The following is a 25525-nucleotide window of genomic DNA, read 5'->3' on the forward strand; positions in this document are numbered from 1 at the left end:
GAATAAGATGAGGGTGGATATTGCACGGCATATAGACTTGCCAAAGCAATGAAGAGAATGCTTTCAGAGTGGTACATGGTAACGCAAGGAGCATGATTAATCATATTGGCGATCTGAGCATCTTTTACAGCGACGCTGTAAAACCGAGATGATTGGACCTCAGCGATGTTCGCACTTATGTGCCACAGAAATTGCTTAACTCCATTAGTCACCTCGGGTTCACTAAAAATGAAGAAGCTGTCTATAGCTAGCCTAGCGGATATGTGTGACAGAAATTGCGCAAGCCACACTACTAACCTCCGATTTGCCCACAACGATGTTCGCAGCATAGTACAGTGGGCAGAGGGCAACTGCACAGCGAGGCGAAAGCATAAGATAAGCCAAGTATAGGTCAGAGTGAAGCCTAGGGTACCAAAGAGAGTGAAAGCGAGGCCAGGAGAGAGGAGAAGTGCAGGTGGTCGATCGGAGAGGCGAACCAAGGCAAGGAGGGGAGGAGTGGCGGTAGAGATATGTAAGGCGGAGCCGGGTGAGGGAGAGCCAATGCCCAGCCGCGCCATGCACAGGTAGCATTACGTTGGTGATGATGTCAGGTCTCCTCGGCATTAAGCGAGATGGTGGATGGCGACGTTTGAACATTTGGAACCTTGTTAAACCATAACGTACATTGCCTAGCTTTGCCTCACTTTGCACTCCACTGCTGAGGCTTCCCCTCAGCTGCGCTATGTCCTCGTCTTTACGACGTCAAGTCAGTTAAAGCCATGCGTACTTTTTCTATTCCAAAGTACTAAAATTCTACATTATTTGTATAACTGAAACCAACGAATTTCTCCTAAGATAAGCCAAAACAGCATTGCTGACGCTTTCCACGATCGACAGATTCTGCAATCGGCAGGGGCGTAGCCAGAAATTTTTTTCGGGGGGGGGGGGGGGGGGGTTCAACCATACTTTATGTATGTTCGTGCGTGCGTTTGTATATGTGCGTGTATATATACGGAAGCCAAACTGAAAAATTTCGGGCGGGGGGGGGTTGAACCCCCCAACCCCCCCCCCCCTTGGCTACGCCCCTGGCAATCGGCTCTACGCATGATAGAGACACCCAGTCAGCTCTTCACTCGTTCTGGCTGCTACAAGCACATCATAAAAATATAGCACTACTCCAGGAATTTCGTTCAGAATGTCATTCATGGAGTTTTGAAATATTCCAGGAGCTACACTGACACCAAACTGCAGTTCCTACTTCGATGCAGGAGTAGACAGAAATGCCCCCGGCATAGCCGGCTTGCCAGAAAGGGTGCCTGCCTGGCGGTAATGCCACACAAAAAGGCGATTGCCAGGGTAAGGCTCGGAAAACACATCAGAGGCTATTTTCGGGCAAAATGGCCTTCTACCACTTCCAGACCTGTGTCACCGCACCTTAGCGGTTATTATCCATTCAATACCGTGCCATGTAATAAAGTACAGCTACCTGTTAGCGGGAGAAAGATTGCTCAGGTGAGTCTTCGCAGGTTGTACCGGTGGCGTGACTTGGGGCCAGCCTTCTCATGCTTTTCCTGCGATTGTGTGACCGCCGGCCCCTGTCCCGAATCGCTGCTGTCGGCAACCAAATGTTTGAGGGCGGCTGCATTAGCCCGGGGGCTTGCCCGCACGACACTTCACGCGTTGCCACACATGGAGTGAAGAGCATCACGTTTAATCCTTGGCCAGGTAGTAGCCGCCCAAAGCCGCCCAAACGGAAAAAACATGTCATCGTCCTCTCGTTTATATTTCGTCAGCCACTAATAACGTGACATGAAAAAAAATATAATAAAAATACCAGCTGACGAGCGCAAGGGATTTGTGGCAAAAGCGTGTGATGCTGAAAGCGCCTGCTAGCTACGAACCGCGAATGGGGAGACGGCTGACAGAAGAGAGAGCAAACGCTGGCGCAGGAGGAGGAAAGAGGAGCTGGTGTTACATTTAATATTGCGATATCAATTATATGGACACTCTCTGCTGCTTTTGCTGTCTCCGTTGCCGTTACCGTCATGTCATCGATATGTATACGTATGTATATTGTCACGAGGTCTTGACGTCAGCGAAGGCAGCAGTCGGCGGGTCCAAGATGAAACTTTTAATTTGGCGGAAATTGTGGCCGCGAAAGGAAAAGTCAAACTACAGCAATACACACTGCACACTGATAGCGGCGAACAGAGCGTCGGCCGTCGAGAAACTGAACATCGCTGAGATGCGCCATTTCATTACATCAAGCATCGAACTTTCCAGCCTTATCACTGGTGGTCCCAGAAGATCTGCAATAATCTTGCCTATTCGCGCGACATGTGCGCAACCTTAACAAAATGATTTACTACAATCTGGAATCTTCTCAGACATTCTGGTGCCTTGCGCAACGCACCGGCTACACGTACAATGGGCCGGTAACAGAAAACATAGAAAGAAAAGAGCGTGTGTGTTATTGCCCCCTCTCAAAAGGCATCGTACCGATGGTTGTAACAGAACATGGAAAGGGAAAACAAACGCATACAGAAGTGCAATAATAAAGCAATAACGTACTACAAGCAAAAAGTACAAGCAAAATTACAATAATAAAGCAAAAGGTACAGTCCTCGGGTTCACTAACGCGCATAAAACGGCTTTAGGCGCACGACATGAACGATTTCAGGTCGTGCACGGCGCCTTTGCGAGTTCGTAATGCCGTCCGGGATAAGCTCGTAATCAAAAGTGCCGAGACGTCGAAGCACCTTGTATGGCCCGAACTATCGCTGAAGAAGTTTTTCACTGAGTCCACGTTGGCGTATCGGCGTTCAGTCCCAAACACGGTCGCCGGACTAGTATTCCACGAAGCGACGTCGAAGATTGTAACGGCGGCTGTCGGTCGTCTGCTGATGCTTGATGCGTTGGCGGGCGAGCTGTCGGGCTTCATTGGCGCGCTGAAGGTAAAGAGTTGCGTCGAGGTTTCCTTCGTTGCTGATGTTGCGTAACATGGCGTCGAGCGTCGTTGCCGGGGTCCTTCCGGAGACCAACTTGAAGGGCGTCATCTGCGTCGTTTCTTGCAAGGCCGTATTGTATGCGAAGGTCAATTACGGAAGGATGACATCCCAGGTCTTGCGTTCGACGTCAACGTACATGGCCAGCATGCTATCGATTGTCTTGTTTAGACGCTCAGTGAGGCGATTTGTCTGTGGGTGGTAGGCGGTAGGGCTGGTTGGGCGGCGCTGACTTGTCCAGCTGTATCTCAGAATGGCCTGAGTTAGGTTCGCAGTAAAGGCGGTACCTCTGTCCGTGATGAGGACCAATGGGGCGCCATGACGTAGGACGATGTTCTCAACGAAGACTTTGGCTACCTCGGCGGCACTGCCTTTGGGCAGGGCCCGTGTTTCGGCGTAGCGGGTCAGGTAGTGGATAGCTACGACGATCCACTTTTTACCGCAAGTCCACGTTGGGAACGGCCCCAGGAGCTTCATCCCGATCTGCTGGAACGGTCACCGAGGTGGCTCGATCGAGAAAGCCCGCTGGTTTTGTTGGCGGTGCCTTGCGTCGCTGACAGTCTCTGCACGTCCTTAATTAGCTAGTGACGTCGGCGACAAGGTGCGGCCAGTAGTATTTTTTCTGTATTCTCGCCAGCGTTCGGGAAACACCCAGGTGTCCTGCTGTCGGGTCGTCGTGCAGGGCCTGGAGGACTTCTGGTCGCAATTCTTTCTAACAGGAGGAAACAGGCCCGCCTATGTCTCTTCCACAAAATTTTTTTCATGAATCCTGAAATAAAAGGCACATTGTTCTCGCCACCTTCTTACGTTTCATCTCGCATCGACCATAACTTCAAAGTCCATGTGCCATTCTGCCATACCAACATATACTTCCACTCCTACGTGCCGAAGACTTCATCCGAATGGAACCACCTACCTGCCTCCATCGCCAGCAACCCTGATCCCGCATCATTCAAGACTGCCATCTCTAACTTGTAACCACTCCTCTCTGTAACGCCGCAAATGGCATTGAGAGTATTTAAATAAATAAATAAATAAATTCTGAAGGTACCACGAGAAGGTACTTCGCTCGAAGTGGTGAGAAGTTCTTCTTTTGGAGAACGCAGTTGCGTAAGGAAAACGACGCCAGTGCTCGCTTGAATACTTTCGGAACCACGATGGTCTTCCTTCAAGGTACTTCATAAGGCCCCTGCGTTCCGGGTCAGATCGCTGTCGTTCAGCGAAGTCGTCGGCACTTATGATTCCCAACAAGCATTTATCATCCCGGTCGTCTTGTGGTGGTGGGTCCACGGGGGACGAGACAGGCAGTCGGCGTCAGAGTGTTTCCTTCCGAACTTGTAAACGACCGAAATGCCGAATTCTTGAAGTCTTAGGCTCCACCGTGCAAGGGGACCTGAAGGGCCCTTCTAGTTAGCTAGCCAACACAAGGCGTGGTGGTCGCTCACAACTTTGAAGGGCCTTCCGTAGAGGTAGGTGCGAAACTTGGATGTAGCCCAGATGATGACCAGGCACTACTTTTCTGTTGTGGAATAGTTGATTGCTGCTTTGGATAGCGACCAGCTAGCATAGCTAATAGCCCTATCCAGCCCATCGGTCTTCTGCACAAGGACGGCGCCGAGTCCTACGCTGCTTGCGTCGGTGTGGATTTCCGTATCGGCATGTTCGTCGAAATGCACAAGTATTGGAGGCGTCTGTAGGCATTGTTTCAATTGTTGAAATGCTTGAACTTGCGCCGTTTCCCACCTGAATTCGACGTCGGTCTTCGTAAATTGTGTAAGTGGCTCGGCGATCCGTAAAAATTCCTTGACACACAAGCCCAGAAACGGCGTACGGCCTCCTTGTTGGTGCGCGGCGGGAAGGCAGCAATGGCAGCGGTTTTCCGCGGGTATGGGCGAACTGCGGAGCTGCTGATGACACGGCCCAAGAACAAGAGTTTGTCATGCGCGAAGCGGCACTTTTCTGGGTTTAGAGTGAATCCGGAGGTCTTGATTGCTTGAAGTACAGCTTCAAGGCGCCGGAGGCATTCGTCGAAGTTTCAAGCAAATGCAACGACGTTATCCAAGCACACAAGGCCAGTCTGCCACTCCAATCCTGCGGCAACGGTGTCCTTAACGCGCTGGGCCATCGCAGGTGCCGAGCAAAGACCAAAGGGCATGTCTTTGAACTCGAAAACGCTGTGTGGTGTTGTAAAGGCGGTCTTCTCTCGGTCTCTCTCGCCGACTTTGATTTGCCTGTAGTCGGCCTTGAGGTCCATCGACGTAAAGTACCTCGCGTTGTAGAGTCGATCCAGGGTGTCGTCTATCCGTGGGAGAGGGTAGACGTCCTTCTTCGTGATTTTGTTCAGGCGGCGATAATCGACGCAGAAGCGTAGGGTTCCGTCTTTCTTCTTCACTAACACCACGGGTGACGCCCATGGACTCTACGAGCGCTAGATGATGTCGTCGTGTAGCATTTCTTCGACTTGTTTCTTTGTGGCCTCGCGTTCTCGCGTCGAAACTCTGTACGGGCTCTGGCGGAGTGGTGTGGCACTTTACTGTGTTATGATGCGGTGTTTTGCGACTGGCGTCTGCCGAATTCTTGACGACGACGAAAAGCAGTCCTGGTATTGCAGGATCATGGTTCTGAGCTGTTCTTGCTGATGCTTCGGAAGCCTCGGATTGACGTCAAAAGCCGGTTGAGGAGCTCGGTTCGTCGGAGAAGATTCGGTAGAATCGGTGAGGGCGAAATCACTGGTGGCTTGCATAATTTCTGCAATCTAGGCAACCGTCGTCCCTTTGTTCACGTGTTTGTACTCGTTGCTGAAATTCGTGAGCACCACAGTTGCTTTCTCTCCACGCAGCTCGGCTATTTCTCTTGCGACACAGATCTCGCGGTTGATCAACAAGTGCTGATCTCCTTCAACGACGCCTTCCAGGTTTGCTAGTTTTTGAGTGCCGACGGAAATGATAACGCTTTTTCTGGTAATGCTTTTTCTGTGGTTAGTGTTATCGGCTCGGATCTCAGGTGGATGACTGCACCATGTAAGCTTAAGAAGTCCATACCAAGGATGACGTCTCTGGAGCAAAGGTCATTTTTCGCGCACTACCAACGACGCTTACGTAGACACCGACACCGGAATTTCTGCGAAAGGAGCTTTTAACACCAACGCGTTAAACGAAAAGTTCGGCTGCTCTGCGTTGTCTGTGAAGCGAGTCGAGTACACTTCACCGCCAGCCAACGTTACCGCCAGCATGGCCCCGTCGAATTGAGTGCGTCACGGATTGAAGAAAGAAAGCGACGCCTAGCGCAGAACGCTACATGTAATCACTGGTGCTCTGCAAGCGAGTCAAAAGATATGGCTGCGAAATTGAAAGGACGCGCACGCGCACTCTCCACGTCCGATGGCGCAGCGATGCAGTTTTATCTCAAGCCCCTTGATCTTGAGAAAGTACCGCAATTCATTGTACTCGCCGCCGCGCGCGCGTCCTTCTCTCTCCCTCCTCGCCCCTTTCACGGCCTCCCGTTTTCCGCCGCTTTTTCCGCGCCGACGATTGGTCTCCTTCGCCGTTGCCCTTAGAGGCGCGTGGATCTTGCGTTTTGCTGGTATTTTTCTTTTTCGCTCGCGCCATTTTACGCCGGGGCTCCGCGTAGCGAACGTTGCGCGCGCTTTGTTTTCTGTGCTCTGTGTGGGCGCTATGCCGTGCTGTTGTGCCTATAGGCCTCCAACGCTCAAGTTTGCGCAGCGCCATCCGCCGCCCCAGCGGAGAGAGGGGAAAACTCCGGTAGCTGGGACGGGTCGCTCTTGCTTGGTTTTCCCATCGCGCGCGCGGAGAACGTGCTCCCCGGGGCTTTTATGTCGCATTTTTCACGCTATGGGTGCCGTTCCTTCGTCGTACTCGAAAGCAGGCAGGCAGTCCTGCTGCATTGTGAACTGTCACAAAAGTTTAAAAATGTCGAAGAGCCGAAAACTTCCTGTCATGTTCTACCGTTTCCAATGCAAGCAGTCCGAGGAGCAGAGGCGTCAAGAGTGGATTATGGCAGTTCGCCGCGATGCTTTCGCGGTCTTGTCACCTTGAAGCAGTTTTTGTCGTACACAGTATTACGAACTATTAACGGGGAGAAACGCGATGATCGTGCTCATTTGAAAGGGAAGTGCGTTTGTGAACCGAAGTAGACTAAATAGACAGCCGCTGTACGTTTCGAGATTGCGCGCTGGCTTTCCGAGTCAACCATTTGTAATGTTACAGCAGCGGAGCATTTGGTCTTATTACACCACAGTTTAAATAACGTACCGTGAGTACTAAGTGTTTAATTCAGCTGATTGCGGTACATTTCCCGTCGCCGCTCCCTGTAAACAGAATTAAGCTGTATGTTTGCACTGAGCGTTTATATTGGCCTTGCATGCGACACGCCGTGATTGCTTAGAAGGCTGAAGTGTTGCGCTGCTAAAATCGTGGTCATGGGTTCGATTCACGCATACAGCAGCTGCATTTCGATGGGAGCGAAATGCACTAACACCGGCGTACTTAGATTTACGTACACGTTAAAGAAACCCAGGTGGCCGAAATTAATCCGAATTAATCCACCACGGCGTGCCTCGTATTAATGTCATGCGTTCGGCACGTAATAAAAAGCCTTGCATGCCGCTTTGGAAACGAGCTGAAAAAAGAACCAAGGTGGCAATTAAATTTTCGATGGCTTCGCGAATTCAGATGCGCTTATTATTGGGCACAAATCTCGGCATAATCATAAACATGCGCGATCCCAGTGGGTATTGTATAGTATCAGGAGCGTAGCCAGAAATTTTTTCGGGGGGGGGGGGTCCAACCATACTTTATGTATGTTTGTGCGTGCGTTTGTATGTGTGCGTGTACATATACGCAAGCAAAATTGAAAATTTTCGGGGAGGGTTTGAACCCCCCCCCCCCCCCCCTTGGCTACGCCCCTGTATAGTATGATGCTGACCAAGCGAGCTGTCGAAACAACCAAAGCGACATTCGAATAAGCGAACACGGTGCGTGATCAGACGTCGATATTATTCGAAACGAAACACGCCTCTGCAAGAAACATGCATCGTCGAAGTGGGCATGAAATATCTATTTATTTTTTGTTTCCGTATATTATTATGCTGTCAAAGGGAGCTCTAAAAAAAATCCAAGGCGACAATAAACTTGCGATCCGACGTTGTTATCATTCGATGCAAACCTCGGCAAAAGTGAAACTCCCACGAAACTGAACACTGCGCATTGCGATGCAGCCAGTGACTCAACAGGGCAGATGTAAATTTATGCTCTTCATTCTGAGCTCATAATAAATTTAAAGCCGCACGACAAACTTGGCATCCAAGCAATTGAAAAGTTATCAATAGAAAACGCACGCGAAAGCGTGCTGGATGGTTGCTGACAGCTCCGAGTATACACGACTGCCGCAACGAATGTGCGTTTTACCGGTAACATAATTACAGAACTCGCGCAGTCACCTCCCTACTCATGTCAAAGAAATGTGCCCGTTCAGCATCTGCACGCACGTAGCGCTCGCACAAACAGCATCGCCCTTGACGACCTGCTCGGTCCCGAAAAGGTGGTCGATCAACCGTCCTCCTCTGGTAAGATTCCCACCGTTAAAACGTTTTTTTCCATCTCTGGGATCTTTCTAAACCTTCAGAGCAAGCGACACGTGAAGCTGCACGTGCACGGCGAGCAGAGAACAGCGCGTGCAGGGTGCCTGAACGTGCGGAGACAGCGCAGTCAAAAGGCTGGTGTGGGGACAGGAGCGACCGGTCTTCGCAAGAAAGGCGGCGAAACGCGTGCGACGCAGCGCCCCCTGGCCGAGCTTGGGAGGCCTATAACTGCAACAACGAGAGTGCGAATGGCTATGCACTTTTTACGTTTCCCCAAGGTAAGCGTGATGGCTTGCGCAAGAAGCAGTGGCTGCAAAACATCGGCCGAAGAAACTTTGTTTCGACAAGGAATAGTGTTCTTTGCGAGGTAAAGGTGCCTTTCTTATAGCTTGTGCAAATGCATTGCCAAATGCTGCGTTTTAAATATTCTTCTGGATGCTCATAAACGTTCTTCTTTATCTCGGCTATTTTCACGTTGCATAAAATTGGGGTTGTTCTCACTATGCTGAATAATATGCTGAGACTCCATCACTTCGCATGTCGGCAACTGTTATTCAGTCTGAAATGCGCAACTACAGAAACTGCTTTCCGCTGCGAACAATGCAGCTTCTCGATCGCGCTTGTCGTGATTGTTAGGATCCGCTTAACGTGAATGTTTGGTAAAAAAAAAAACGATTGTACGTTTGTACCATTGTACGATTGTACAATCGTACTATTGTACTGACGTTCGTTTTCATATGAGGATCTTGTTTTCTTTTTCGAGGGGGGGGGGGGGGGGACCACACAGAAAAATTATTTCACAAATGCGATTCGGCGCAAGAAAAAACAAAAGAAAAACAAGCACTGCGCATCACAAAAACATTAACATCATGATAACGAAGGTGAGCGCATGTGAGCCGTTATCTAGCAGGCTGCGGCCGAAATGGCTCGTCTTCTTCACGCCTGCATCAACGCTCTGTCTGTTCACCAAAAAGAAACTACATTATGTTTTGTACCGGCGCCACGCGGGCACTTTTCATTGCGATCAGAGTTAATCCCGATCGAATTTCTTTATCGCAATCAAGAATACGGTACAAACTAATCCGGATTGAGTTTGGCGCAAACGTAAATCACATCGCAATCTGGGAGCCAGATGTCGATGAGTATATCGCGATGGCCTCGAGCCCGATCGCTATTAAAGTGACCGTGTAGCAGCACCTGATCCGGATCGAGCCTAATGCGGGTGCGCCCCGATGACGATCAAAATTGTCCGTGTGACACCTGTATTGATTACGGTGTTGTCTGCTTTATCACCATTCACTTGATGAGTGCCTATGCTTATCGTAAAGGCACTGCAGTTGTCCCTGTTAAGCTGTATACTTTGAATGGACCTCCGAAAACAGCGCTTGTTTGCGTCAAGGGATACCACGTCTACCAATGCTCACCGCATGTATAGACTGTTATTTTCTAAGTGCTTTTTGGGCTGTATCCGACTGTAGAGCTCATAAAAATATTGGCTTGACTGTGAATGCACAGCCAATCTGAACTGCACGAAGCTCCGCATGGAATATTCTTTGCAAAATGTTACGTATCAGCCAACGAGTTGCGCGTTCATGAAAATAAAACGTCCTGCTGATATTGCACTGTGATTTTGGCTCTTATATGTTTTTTGCCTAATGAAAATCATAATTGCAACTCTGTTACGACATATTGCAACGGCATTTTCGTGTGAACTATCATAATACTAAAAAAATAATTAATGTTGGTGTTCCACAAGGCTCAATTCTGGGCCCATTGTTATTTCTACTCTACATTAACGATCTCCCGCAATGTCTAACCACGTCTACTGAATGCATTTTATATGCTGACGACACGACCCTCCTATTTCCAAGTAATTCAATGAGCAACCTAATAACAACCCTTAATGCTGAGCTTCTTAACGTTAGTGCATGGTGTACTAAAAATAGACTTTTGATAAATCCTTCCAAAACTAAGTTTTTAATTTTTAATTCCAGGACAATAAATAATGCCCAAGTTCCTCCGCTTTTTATCGACTCTTATCCCATCCACCTATCAGATCATTGTTCTTTCCTTGGAATTAAACTCGATTCCCGGTTAAAATTCAACTTACACATTCAAGAACTGCAGCGGAAAACATCTTATGGTATTAGGGTATTACTAAAAGCTAGATGTTATTTTGATTTGACTACTTTGATCACTTTATATTATGCATTCATTTACAGTCATCTTAACTATTGCATTGCTTCATGGGGTCAAACTTATAACTGTCATCTATCTTCACTCCAACATGTACAAAATCAAGCCATTCGCATTCTCACCTGGAGCAGCCGACGCTCCAATGTTACTAATTTGTACCATGAACTAAACCTACTTAATATTGACAACCTGAACAAATTTAATGTATACATGTTTGCTTATCGAGTAGTTAAGGACCGCAGACTTCTAAAATTTATTCTCATCCAAAACCTTTCTAATTCGAACATTACCCGTTTTTCCTCAAATAACAACTTTTTACTTCCTAAGGTACGAACTAACTATGGTTCTCAAAGACTAGCTTTTGTTCTAATCAAGCTTTGGAATTCTTTGCCGTATAATATTAAGTGTGCTTTTTCCGTTTCGTCATTCAAACATCAGCTTCGCAAATTCATATTTAATCAATAGCACCATTTACTGAATGTTCTTCAAACAACTTCAATTCTATCGTTATATTTGTTTGCTTCTTATTATGTTATAGTTCTCTAAGCTTATCCTTTTATGTTTTACATTATATTCCTGTTCGCATTGCCGTTTTGTACTATGAATACTTAATACAATGTATGTTCTACCATTTTCATTTCTGCTGTTAAGTAGTGTTATTTTTTTTCTACCATTATAATAAGGTCCCCCTACAGTGTTTACACTATGGGACCTTTTTCTGTACTAAAATGTTTTATTCCGTATATGTACTAAATATTGAATAAACTTCAACTTCAACTTCAAAACTTCAACTTCAACGAAGAAAACCTCGAAAAAAAAAAAAAAACGTTACTAGAGGCGTTTACTTATCCTCAAGGTACGGAATGTCTCCTCTCACAGGTAAACCGAGTGCTAGTTTTTTTTGACACGAAGAAAATGCTATTCTGAACAATCTTTCTACGGCGCTTCTGTTATTGCGGTAGATGCGTTAGCCGACACTGCGCAAGCGTCTTGGTCAGGAGACACCCGCGCAAACCTACTTTCACGTCAAGATAACACATGGATTGACAATGCATTACCCACGAAGTCATTACAAGATGCAACGCTTTAAGCACCTGTGTTGCACATGAGCGCACAGGAAAGCGACAAAAAATCCAGAAACAGGCGGACATGGCGCAAGCAAAACTATATCAGATGCAGATCTAAAGCATGTTATCATGCGGCAGAAACGTCTGCATGATGGAACGCTCCATAAAACTCCTTTTAAATTAGCATGCCCCATTTTCACGGCTTTCGGAAGAAACTAATCTCTTAATGAACGTTGATTTCAGTGTTTTCGATCTTGTTATCACCAATTTGCAAAGTTTTCTACGCCACTGGGGCGCGGAAGTGGTTCGAAATCACGCGCCTCCATTGAATTCTGCGGCGCGTCCGTGGGAGCCCCGGCGTAAAATAGCGCGCGAGAATCGAGGAGGAAACGCGCGCGCGGAGGAGAGTGTCGTTACTTTCCTAGATCAAGGAGCTTTAGTTTTATCTGACTGCGGTCGTCGCTCGCACGTTCCGACTTATTTTGCCGACGGGTGTACGTCAAAATTGCTAAAAATAAGATCCCCTATACTCTGCTTGGCATTCGCGTCTGCTAGATCTAATGAATGTTGTATGTAGCGAAACTCAAACGAGCCCTTGATTTTCGCCTTCTTTCGTGAAAATCGGGCAGAATTTTTTCAAAATAGGTGAATGAGAAAAATAATGAAGCAACGTTCTAAAATAACAAATGCGCAGTCAGTTTGTATGATGTAGCATGCATTGTCTTGTGGTGAGCCACTTGACAAACTTGAGCACACGACACGTGGCGGCGGCCGCTCGTGGCAGCAGGCGGTCACATAAATCCAGTGCCGCTTAGACTTCGAGTGAGCTGGGATTGCTCGTTAAAACGTCGCTCAGAGTGCGAGTGGGATAAAGAATATATATCACTGTGACAAATAAAAGCTCTGAATTGCCAAGGTTGATATTATAGAACTAAAACCGGTGGAACGGGGTTTATTGACGCAAGGAGCACTTGAAGAGGAGGCTTACGGAGGCTAATAGCGGTCGGCGACAATCGACACAACAATAACAGTGCTAGCAAGAACAGCTTGCGCTTGGCTCTTCCAGCTAAGGTAGTGTCTTCATCCTCCTTGCACCGGTAATATTGCGGTGACCGCCTTCTGTAGAGGAGGCATGCATTTGTTCTGCTGTTAGGCCCGAAGCCGCACAATATCGGGAAGCTCACTGGTTATGTTGAATATCATGTCGGCCGGTACAGAAAAGTACAATTCTGTTTCAGAGGTACTTCGACACATTTCGGTTTACGCCCAGCTCAAAACAGCGTTCCGGCACGAGAAGCAGGACAACTGAAGTTTTAGTTGTTTGACCAGCGTGTGTATATATGATCGCTTTCATTAGATGCCACAGGCTCGCTTTCTCTTTCACATGCTGCTGATATAGCCGACCTAATTATGTTTAGGACATCAGAAGAGAGGAAGCAAAACATGCACGCAGCACTGGTGACACTCACTGCAAATTAATGTGGTTAATGTAAGTAACTAAAGTGCTTGGGCGATAGCAAATTTGTATTCCACGTATTATATCAACTATAACAATACCGTGTTTCGCTTGTTTGGTAACGTTCTACTCTTCTTTATTTCTAAAGCGATGTTCGTTATTTCTCTATCTTGTATGTGTATATTAGTCACTACTTCGCCACCTGTGAGATGGGCTACGTCAGTAACATTTATTATGCGGGACCTTTTGGTTCTTCATATACGCCGAAGTCTCGCGTCCACGTACAAGACAGACAAGTCGTGACCTTTTGAAAACTAATTTCTACACCACGAGTTTGTGACGACTGACCTTCCTGTAGCGTCAAGTTAAAGGAAAATATAGACCCCAATGCGAGCAGTTGAAACCTACGCACGTAGTTCCTCTCGATGCCCTATTTATTGAGCAGAATTTATAGCGATGGCAGTCGCCCTCTAGAAAAACATATCGTTAATTGTTCTAGAAGCTACGACATGAGGAGTCCATACATCCTGAGAGTTATTTATTTTGCTTATTTGGCAACTGCGAAAGCGACGTCTAACACGGCTGATTCTGTGCCGGGAGATACTGGTCCTGCGCTTAGCATTAAGCAGGTAACGCGTTCTCTACGATCTGAGTAGTCGTTTCATTTGTTTTATATACAGTACAGCAGTAAGTTATGGCTTTCCATGAATAACTGTGTCTTCTATGAGAGAGAAAATAGGCTAATATTTGATTATTAGCTGTTATGTGCGCATTGAAGGCGTTTTCCTATCATTTTTTGTTTCTTGTTAGGTTTTCTAGAAGATCGAGACAGTAAAAGGTAATTTTTCGACAGTCGTTAATTCGGAAAATTGGAATATTCGGAGGCGTTATCTGGTCCCGGCAAACACATGCTTTGTTCCATGGCATCAAACTCTCTTTTATTCGGATATATTTGGCCCCAACCTGGTTAATTCGGACGATTCTCGGAGCGCGCAGAGCGCGAATCAGCGCAAGTGTGCGACGCAAAGGAGCGGGAGCAGCGTTCGCGCGCTGCGGAACAAAGGCGACGCAGTCTGCATCACCATCGTCATAAGCGCGAACCGTATGGTAACGATGGTCACGACATTTCGGGTTAGTTAAGACTAACCCGAAATTGAACCGCGGTCACTTTGGGACCAAAGTCACGAGTGGCGAAAAATGCGGCTTGTACATCGCTCTTATGCAAGCAAAGCAAGTACAGGACTTACGTATTAATCAAGAAACTAAAAGTGTATTGACATAGTAGACATTTGTTTATTGTGTGCTTGATACTTTTGATAATTAGGAATTCGGTTAACTCGGACATTTTTCCAGGTCCTGTGAAATCCGAATTAACGAGCTTTTACGTTATAGGTGGAGCAACATTTATGAACAGTGGTGCAGTCATCACTCTGCTTCACTAATATTTATTTGTTTTGCCAACCTAAACAAAACTATATTATAAGGCGAGTCACAACCTTATGAGCACTAAAATTTATTTACGCGTATATAACTAAGACTGCATTTTTGGGGGAATAAGGTCACACTTAAAGTGTATCTTGGTTTGTGTATAACCAATTACTTGTTGTGCTTATCGTTTTTCGCGGGTATTCTTAACCAGGACACCTTCCTCTTACTATAAGGGGGTGTCATAGTTTATCATCCACACGTTTCATTGCAGACCCCCGTCAAATGTATGTCGTAGTTTTTCATAGGTAACTCACAGTGACAAGATTAAGGATAGAAGCATGGGACGAGAACTGACTGCAGTGGAAAATTGTTTACCAGAACGCATGCAATATACTACCGTCCGTCGCGCAGTGTGTGGTGGAAGGACAGCAAAGAGCTCGATACACGCCTGTCAGCATATATCACAATACACGAGATTTTTTTTTGTCTAAAAGGAAACCGAGGACTGCGTGGCACATATTTGTGGGGGCGGGGGGGGGGGGTGAATTACGAGCTGCTTCGACAGTTTCTCTTGCTGTGTCTCGTTCCCGAAGGTACTTATGGGAAGCATGCCACGTTGTCCACCTTTCGAGCTTATGTTCTCAAACTGTTTTATACAGCGTAAAGTGCATTCTGCAATGCTATCTCAGCATCCTAATATTGAGAGTTGAAAATTCCTGTAACGGAATGGCCATACCACGTTATGCCTCACGCCAGGCGTCTCAAGCTGACGTCATCGAGCGGGTCGCAGTCACGAAATTCAGTCTTTCGCAAGGGCCCGGTAAGTGAAGATGGTTGGAGTTGGTTGAAGATGGTTGGGGAATTTAGAACAAAATGTCAGGTACAACGTTGGCATTTAAAAGGAGACCTTTCCCATATCTCACACATGTGTCATTTCTGAAGAAAAGATGACGTCATGTTTTGAGAAGCATGTTGATGCCCATCTGAAATGTAGCCGATTCTGAAATAGTTCTGTTCCATGGTTGTTATCAGGGGCGTATGCAGGGGGGGGAGCTTCGGGGGGTTCAACCCCCCCCCCCCCCGATCTTTTTCAGTTTTGCTTGCGTATATATACACGCACGCACGAACGCACGCACGAACGCACGCACGAACATACATAAAGTATGGTTGAACCCCCCCCCCAAAAAAAAAAGAAAATTCTGGCTACCCCCCTGGTTGTTATCACACATGGCGAATACATGGGGTGAATCACGAATAAGAATTCTTTAGAGCAGGGACGTCTGCGCAGCTCACGAACATAATTTTTATGACAATAAAAATGATATATGGCAGAAAGGCAGCCACGTCCTCGCTGGGCTGCTTGGGATACGTGGCAAGCTGAGTTTTAATGCAACACATTGCGCAAAATTGATCGCGTATTGACTATTTCCTGTTATTTGGCATCCCTAGGTTGTGGTCCCCATCACTTATATATGTTTATATGCTGTGGACAAAATGCTGGTCAAAAATCACCCACGATGAGGATGATCCCTAACGCGAAATTGAAGCGCAGCAGGTTTCCGGCATCGGTAGGGCTGAGCTTGTGCTTGAGAAGATCGTTTAGCGGCAGGTGAATGATTTCCACTCGTTGCGCCCAAACTTTGTCTCCACGCGCAGTTTGGGCGCAGGTGAATGATTCCCACTGGTTGCGGCCAAACTTCCTCTCCACGCGAAGTACTGCCAGCTTCAACAATGAAACATTTAAAGTGCAAGGAGACTGCACTTGCAGTACACTCTTAATCATGTCCTGCTTAAAGTGGCAGTCTATAGCCCGGAAACGAGACGAAAAATCTAACGCCTATAGACTGTCTGTTTAGCCGGCACAACCTGTAGGCGGTGCCACCCGTAGCCGTCCCTCGGCGTAGTAGCTTTCTTAGCGGCTCATCTCATAGGCGGGACTCAATATAGGCCGGAGATTTTTCGTCTCGAATCCCGGCTAGTTTAAGGCCGGCTATAGACATCTCCTCGTTCCACGTGACCAGCTGTCCTGGCTACGGAGAGTCCTACCTACGCTGCGTCCCAGCTGCGGCGCGTCCTAGCTATAGGCGGTGTACGAAGCGGCGAAAAAAAAACTTCTATAGGTCACCTTTTAAGCTCCATTTGGGGATTCGGAGGCTTATACCCCTGTCACACTGGACGTTTTAATGTCTTCGAATGGAATGACATTCGCATCTAATGCCATTATGCGGCTGCTACACAGTGATATTTAATGTCATTAGAGTCGAATGACTTAAGCAATCGAATGAGTTCGAAAAACACATTCGCTGTCGAAGTCGAACCGAATGTATAGTCTCTACACCAGAGACTACTTAAAATGTGTCATTTAGTATTCTCAATTCGACACGCATTCGTTCAAACACGCTATTAATGTTGCTTTTTTAAAGGCGTCTGTGATTTTAACGAGCACAGGTGTACGGAAGTCTGTCGCAAAATGTTTTTACTCTCCACCTCAGTGGCGTCTGGCCACCGGCACTGTCGGCCATATTATAAACAAACAGACGCCTGTGTGCATGTGTATCTGCAGCGATGGAATGGACTCCACGAGCGCACTGGACCGAGGTGGAGATGTTTGCTCTCATAAGGCTATGATAAGACAATTGTGCGCAGTTTCGTTGAAAGCTGTTTTCCCTCATGGACGCGTGCTAGACCGCGTTTTGAAAGCGAACAAACGCGTAACGCTCAGAGTTTTCGTCAAATCTCTTCTTCTGGCTTATGCGCGTTCCTTGCAACGCTAAGTACAAAGCAACTAAATGTTTTACTTGCTGCAGCTTAGCGTCGTCGTTCAGCGGTACTACAGTGCCTAGAATAGCGGTACTGCCATGTCAGCCATTCTATCGGCTGTGGCTACTGGCTAAGCGTCGTCTTGGCTTATGGAGGCCAGATATCCTGCGATATGAAATTTTTATCCGTATTTATTGAGCGATGCGACTTCGTACATGCCTTTTGAAATAAAGAACTTCGCTTTCATGCCACTCTACATTTACCTTCCTCAACTTTTCGAGCCATTTTTTTTTCTGAATTATCGACAATGATATCATGAACGAATGACATTACTTTTTCCTGTGTAGCACCGCCACGGATCGAATGGCATTCGTTGCACCGAATGACATTCGAACCTAATGACATTAACACCTCCAGTGTGACAGGGGTATTAGACACACATTTTATGACATACACAATCCATACACACATATTACATTCAGAAGTAAACCACAGAAAATTTCACAGTAAACACACGCGGATTCGAACTCGCGAACACTCGATCGCCAAGCGCGTACGCTACACCACATCACGCTGCGGCCACCGCGGTAAAAGAACGGGGTTTATATGCACCAATGCGTCGCTACGTGCTCTGGCGTATTCGTGCAGTGGAAGTCGTATTAAAATGTAGCGTTCACTGATACGTAAGGAGGCATTTTTTAAAATGACATTCGTGAAAATATATACGGGGTCACTCAAGTTATTTCTGAGAGCATCCTTGAAGCGAATTTGCGTGCTTGGTACAAAAGATAAAACTGTTCCGCATATATTCGCCACTGGCGCCTCAGTGACATTTAAAGAATATTGGTGCGCATAATACCCGAGTTCTATTGATGTTAGCCGTCAGCCTGTTGCCTTTCGTGGATTGAACGAGTTTTCAACGTCAAGATTCGCTTGCCGTGGAACGTGTGCTCGGAATCCATCCGCGGCAACCGCACAGCGATAGCCGATTACCGACGGAGAATCGCCGTGTTCTCAGTAGCGTCGCTGGCCGCTTCACCGCCGACGGTTACCGGGCCGGTAGCCGATATCGTCACTAAGCCTATTCAGTTTATTTCGAAGCCGTAGTCGACCGTGCTTCAGAACAAACCGCTCACGCTCATATGCCAGGATGCTTTACCTGTTACCGTCGTTGGCTCGACCCTCTCCCCGTAATAATTACACACTGAGATGAACATGCGCTGATAATCGTGGTATTGTCAGCCGTATATACAATGTGCGAACACGAACCGCACAGAGACGTAGCCGATTACCGACGGAGAATCGCCGTGTTCTCAGTAACGTCGCTGGCCGCTTCACCGCCGACGGTTACCGGGCCGGTAGCCGATATCGTCACTAAGCCTATTCAGTTTATTTCGAAGCCGTAGTCGACCGTGCTTCAGAACAAACCGCTCACGCTCATATGCCAGGATGCTTTACCTGTTACCGTCGTTGGCTCGACCCTCTCCCCGTAATAATTACACACTGAGATGAACATGCGCCGATAATCGTGGTATTGTCAGCCGTATATACAATATGCGAACACGCCCGAGCAGGTGCGGTACGCCGTGCACGCACTGCAGATGAACTTCACTTGTAAAGGAACTCATCTTGGCTCTAAACGTTGGATAGTGCACGTCGCTACCCCTCAAATGAATGACACTACCAAGTAGACATTATTTTAGCTTCAATAAAAAATGTGGGCGACGTTTCCGTCGATCATGGAAGCGAGGAGCTGGCGCTGATTGCATGCAGCTTCGCAGTCGCTCGGCGGACTGCGCCCCGGAGGAAATGCCGTTTATGTTGGACGCCACTCGCGCGACATACGTGACTCGTGAATTCGGCTGTGCACGCTGGAGACGTGGCTCGCGGTTCGCCGTTCTCAGGCACGCAGTGTGCCGGCAGGAATTTGATGCTAACATAGACTGGATCTTATATCCGGCAGCACTTATCGCAGAAATATTTGTGGCGTTCTGTTAGGACTCTATCAGTGGCCATATTTTTGAGAACATCTGGATTCACGCTGAGCGGTCTCGCCGCGCTATTTAAATCACTTCACACTCATCTCAAAGCTGCTATATTTTTTACATAAGTTTACTGAAACATTTTCTGGAAGCGCGAGTCCATGCAATGTACTAAGTATAGTTTTGGTGCGAAAGGCACTTTCATGGGCATGCAGTGCCTTGTACAAGTTTCACCTTTTGATAAATTTTTGACAAATCTCGCCGTGATTAATATGGCGGAACACGCAAACATTTACGAGCTACATCCACACAGCTGCATTTGCATGCGCACGCGACTGGGCAATGTTTGTTGTGCTAGAGTGCATGGGATAGCCTTCTGGAGTTTTTTACGCATACACGCACCTAATTTTTTATGTGCGGATTACCGAGACGCGTTGCGTACAGCAGCAAACCAGAACGTAGTATTCGCGGCGAGATCGACCTATAGGTGGCAGCACCGTCACCCCGCTAGTGAGGATACTGGTTTCGTGTGGTGTGTGTAGAAGTGCACGGGGCTTCTGTTTTCATATCGTGATTTTGTGTTCCGTACCCGCAGAAAACTCTTCGTTATCGATGGTGAGGTTTCGTTCGGTGCCACAATGCTGCACATACTGCACAGATCCAGGAATAAGCTTCCATTTTTATCCCACCGACGCGGAACGTCGCCGACTGTGGCTCGTTAGGCTTCGTAACGGCAGGACGCCTTCCAAGTACGCGATGGTGTGCAGCAAGCACTTCGACGACGGTGCATTCGCGTTCGCAGACGAGAAAGAATGGTGAGTAGTCAGCGATAACTTCGCTAATGTGTGAATTTATATGCTTGTTGCCGCTGTGCACTATGAGCGTGACGACGGTCGCAGTAAGCGAACGTTCGGGGAAGCTTCCCTGTGCTTTGATTTTCCTACACTTCCGCAGGAACATTAAGCGAGAATCAATCGAGAGAGAAGAAAATTATGGAATTTATTCTTTGTCATTCATGTACCGTCTGCGTTGTGAATGCAAAGTTTGTTCGCGCTTGGCTATGAGTCTGTTTAAACGAGAGTCCCCGAGCCCTTTTGTAGTTCGCGCATGTTCCATTGTGTTTACACGGCCGCGAGAACAGTTCTCAGTATTCCGCAGGGCAAGTACGTGCACCGAAACGCGGCAAGTGTGTATGCATGATCTGGTGCATAGTAAAGGGTATCGTTTTATGAGCCCTCACACGCCACGTATGCGATGAAAATGCGCGAGCGAGTTTATCGCCACTGCTTGTCTTGATGAATATATTTTTCTCGCTCGCTCTCTTTTTTTAAAGGTTGAAGAGATTGAGGCCTGACGCACTTCCAACACTGAACTTGCCACAGCGCAAATTTGACAGGCATAAGCTACCTCGCAAGTACACGGGTGTCTTTGTATACATTTCGCCACAAGTTATAATTGCGCAAGGCAACTCAGTTTTGCGATTTGCGTGTCATTCCATTTTCTGTTCTGTTTAGGGGACAATTTAAGTACCGAAGTGTCAGACGTGACTTGGCAGAAATATTTCTCTGCAGTGGGACCAGGACCGTACACAACTAAAGCTCGTCGCGTAACCTATATACGACAGTCCCGAAGTTGTACACCTAACCACAACGCGCAAGTGCATGAGAGCCTTTTTTTTTACCACCGAGCCGCTAAAAGGCTATATTCACATGAGATTTAATACTTCTCATCTTTAGGACAACGCCAAGTGCACTTTGCAATGCGCTTGAACCACAGAGCGGCACCTACACTGATATGACTCTCGTGAACGGACGGTACGACGATCACACACAGCACTCTCGACAAGTGCACTCAATGATCTTATTACAGTACATATACAGCCGATCAAAGCGAAATGCTTCTTTACATGTTGTTAGGCATACGTACGAGCGGTTAAAGTTGCACCAACGCAACGGAACAAACCGCCTTTTGAGGCCCTGCATGACGTACGCGCACATGCAAACACAACGCGGCTAGCAGACGACGCATGGAGCAATCCACACTAGGCGCGCTTCAGCCAGTAGCCGCCAGGCGGCGACTCCGCTCGATCTCGCGGCCAATAGTGCTGCATTAATAGAAAATTAATTTGCCACCATCGAACAGTAGGTTCTAGTGTTGCAGAGCTATGCGCAGATGCTAAAAGACAAGGTATGGTCTGCGAAGGATGCAACTTTTGGTGCAAGCTGGATTTTTTATTATTTTTTTATTGCGCACATGCAAAGCGGTTGCGCCTCAGTGTGGCAGTCGTCAGGAGGAACTTAAACTGCTCAATTATGACATATCGCAAGAAAGTTAACGTAGACTGGCTATTTGTCGAACATGGAGTGTTTAACGATTTCTGAACTTTTTAAGCCAATGCAGCGATTTTATACGAAGTACACCCACCAGCGTGCGCGCTTCGCCCTGGCACATATGTACGCTTTGATTATGCATTTAATTATGCAAATATTGTTTGCCAGACTTAGGCATTGCTTACCGCGGATTTAGGAGAAAAGGGTGAACGGTTTTGCGAAATCTAGAACACCTCGTGGAAGCTCTACTGCCTGCACTTGATTTCGACAGCATGCCGTTAATAGTAGCAGAACGTTAAATTAGATATGTACATTTCACGGCAAACGATTCAGGCATTTGTCCAAGGAAGCATTTTGTTTTTTATCACTACCAACCTATCTTATGTCCACTTGAGGACGAAGATCTCTACACTAATCCCCCATTGATCCTATCTAGCGTCTTCATTACTATTTTTGTGTGTTTGTGGCATGCACAAGAACGAAGAAAGCAGTCAGGTTGCGGTATCCCTAATGCGGACTCCCTTGACGTCAAGTGGCAGGCCGTGTAGTGGTTGATTGTTGGCTAACAGAGTTTTAGAATTGTGTACGCACACGTTGCGTTGGCTGGGCACGTACGCTATACTGTATTCGGAAAGTAACGTGCGTATACCAGTGTTTAGTCTTTGATAGATGCGCAGTGGCAACAAACACAAGAAATTGTACACACGAAGCTCTGGTTACCGTATGCTAATACTACCTCATTTTAACCACTTGGGATTTTGTTTAACGTGAACCGATTACATCACATAGGAGCGTTTTCGCGCTCAGTTCCCCCTTGATGGGTACCTAGATTAACCATTAAAGGGGCCCTGCAACACCTTTCTTAGCTATATTTGAATAGTCTCATTATTGACGTATGACTCTTCACGAGTCATATGCCGCAAAAGTTTTTCGAATCCGTTAAGTCTAAGTGGTGTTACCAAATTATAGAGATCACGTTCCGCAGCTTTCTCCCTCAACTCAACGCAACGAGCGCGCGGAGGCAGCGAGTCGAGGGAGGGAGCGCAGACGAGCGAGGCTCCGCCCAAGAGCGCCGGCGGAAATTTTTTCTTCATTTTTTTCTCTCTGACGTCTGGGCGCAACCACGTGGTCTGTGCCGCCACTTCCGGTCGGCTTGCGTCGTTCTCGTCGAGCGGAGCCGTATCGCGCGTGCTTGAAAACTGCGCGTCGGTTTGGTAATGTTGGGTGTGCATCACGAACACCGTAGTGTTTTCATCGCTTTGCCAACCATGGAAGCAAAGCTGCGCGCTCGTTTGGAATTAATGACAGCTGAGATCGGTTTCGGCCCATACTCCGATACACCGCCTCGTAAGACGGCACTGGCAGACGACCCCGAAGAGCCGCCATTACCGGACGCCAGCATTGTTATCGGAGACATGCTGCACGGCTGCCTCGGTCGGTCGTGAGAACGTGCCGACGATGCAGTTCCCAGCTGACGAGGCAACACTCGAACGGCTGCCACTCTCAACAGCAACCGGCGATGGTCAAAAGCACAGAAATATTCATGTTTTCGGCACTGCGCATGGCGAAGAAAACGGAACCACGCAACTACGAGCAGACGAGCTGTCGGTGAGACCGGAAGTGCTAATATTAATGTTTGTTCGGTGTTTTTAACGCGATAACAGAATATAAACATACATATTATCTACTTATTGAACTCAAAATTAACAACGAAAGTAATAATGAGGGTGTTATCGTGATTATAACATCAGCCAATGGTGGAACTGCCGACAATCGCGTCATATTTTGCGGACTAATACATCATTTGTCGAGAGAAGAGGGAGCGATTTTCAGCTGACTTTGAGAATTTGTTGTAAATTCCAGGCCGTGCGCATCGCTATAATATTTGGCTCGCGTGTTCTCGGGAGCCTCGACTACCGATCGGCAGCGCTTTTTGAGCATGCTCGAAAAGTGTTGCAGGGCCCCTTTAGCGTGTATCCACACGACGGACTTATCCGCGGAAATCTCGTCCGCGGACGATCGTTCCGCCGCCCGTCCGGCTGCAAAGCACATCCAGACGACGGACGAAGCGAGTAGACGGACGCGCCGCACCAAAAAAACATGGCGGCACTGTCTGAAGTGAGAGCTGCCTGTTTCGAATCTTTAAGCTTTTCGTCGCGCATTGCGCGGGCTGTTAGTCTGAAACTGACGATTGTGTCGGCTTTAGGTTTGTGTCCTCAAGCTTCGCCGGCAACGTATTCATGACAATTTGGTACCGTTTCCGAGCGCCGTACTCGTTTTCTCAGAGCTGTAGGCTTAGCGAGTGCCTCTATTCACAGAACATGAGCTCGGTGATCTGCGGTAGCGCGACTGCTACCAAATCCCAGAGGTCATAATAATGTGCGAATGCTTGCGTGTTCCTCTTTTCTCTAGATGGCGCGAGCAGTCTGAAAGTCGAAAACACATTCATCGCTAGCAAAACTATTGAAGGTTTTTATGTTTCCGTCTATGGCGCAGAGTTTCTTTTAAGTTGAAGATGGAGTTCCATACGAGAAAAAGAAAAAGCAGCGCTTGTTGCCAGACCGATAATGGCACCTTCGGCTAAATCTGTTGTGTTATTCCGCGCGAATCCGAATTCGAAAAAGAGCTTGGCATTTTCCGTCCGCGACGTCCGCGGACGCGGCACGGATGGCACAAATCCGTGACGCGGGTTCACGTGATGCGCCGTCCGCCGCGGAAAAGACGGATTCGGTCCGTCGTGTGGATACACCCTTAACAGTGAGCTTGTAAACGATAGGCATGCAGTGTGTTTAGACACGCGTATAAAAATTCGCATCGTTTTTGTTTTTTTAGTAGCGGCGTTTAAAGCATAGACGCACCGCGTTCCCCATAATGTACCGTTCAGAGGAATCATTTCGGTTGAGAATGACCTCACGGACCAAAGCAGCTTCATAGTTCAAGAGTACCCGCTGTGTCTAGCGTGTATAAGCATGCGAGAAACAGGTACTGCTCAGGTGTAAAAATAATGATTTAGTGTAAGAAAAATTCAAACAGCGCTAAAAGAAATGCTCAGCGCTGAAGGAAACGATAAACGTGCGATCCGATGTTTTTTTGGACAAATATATTTTGGTACTTAACGAATACCTTTCATCTTTTCAATGTGTCTTCAGCAGCTTCCCGCCGGCAAAACACCTGGGAAACAACTGGGTTCATAATACTCTGCACAAGACGAAGTATTGAGCATACCCATTTGGCTATGTGAGGTCCTTAACATAGTACATCGTCAAGCGCCAAAAAAGGGCTTTCTCTAGAAGTGTGCCAACCGAAGGTTTCACATTCCCTTGCACTTGATCGCAGTAGAACGCCTTGTTGTCGTACTCCCTCCAAATTCAGCGGTCAGGTGATGGCCGGGCTGCTGGCATGTCATCCTGACGGAAAAAAAGAAAAGCAGAGGACACATGCGACGTTATGTTCTTAGATCACCTGGTGTTTTCGCCCATCACACAAAAACTTCTACCTAGTAAACGGACGTTTCGAATCTATTATACACCTTGTCGAATTTTGTGTAGACAGCGTCGCAGAAGTTAGAAATAGGAAAGTGTTTTCAGAAGTTGCTAATGAAGCTTTCTAATGGTGTTTTAACCATAATCTTACTACGGTTATGAGAGAAAGCGTAGCATGGTTTCCTCAGATATACTCATCGATCTCCACGAAATACATGCGGGCATTGCACATCTGATCGAG

The 25525-nt window shown here is 47.3% G+C and overlaps 1 protein-coding gene across 1 annotated transcript in view; it reads left to right on the plus strand.

Annotated features, from left to right (window-relative positions):
• Positions 1 to 13781: 13781 nt before the first annotated feature.
• The window catches only part of LOC119373941 (uncharacterized), a 72456-nt gene continuing 60712 nt past the window's right edge, over positions 13782 to 25525 (plus strand). The window contains exon 1 of the mRNA XM_037644003.2: positions 13782 to 13931. Within this exon, the coding sequence (XP_037499931.1) occupies positions 13812 to 13931 (120 nt within the window). The 5' untranslated portion in view covers positions 13782 to 13811. The remainder of the gene's footprint in view (positions 13932 to 25525) is intronic.

Source organism: Rhipicephalus sanguineus, chromosome 11 (assembly GCF_013339695.2).
Source record: "Rhipicephalus sanguineus isolate Rsan-2018 chromosome 11, BIME_Rsan_1.4, whole genome shotgun sequence".
Taxonomy (NCBI): domain Eukaryota; kingdom Metazoa; phylum Arthropoda; class Arachnida; order Ixodida; family Ixodidae; genus Rhipicephalus; species Rhipicephalus sanguineus.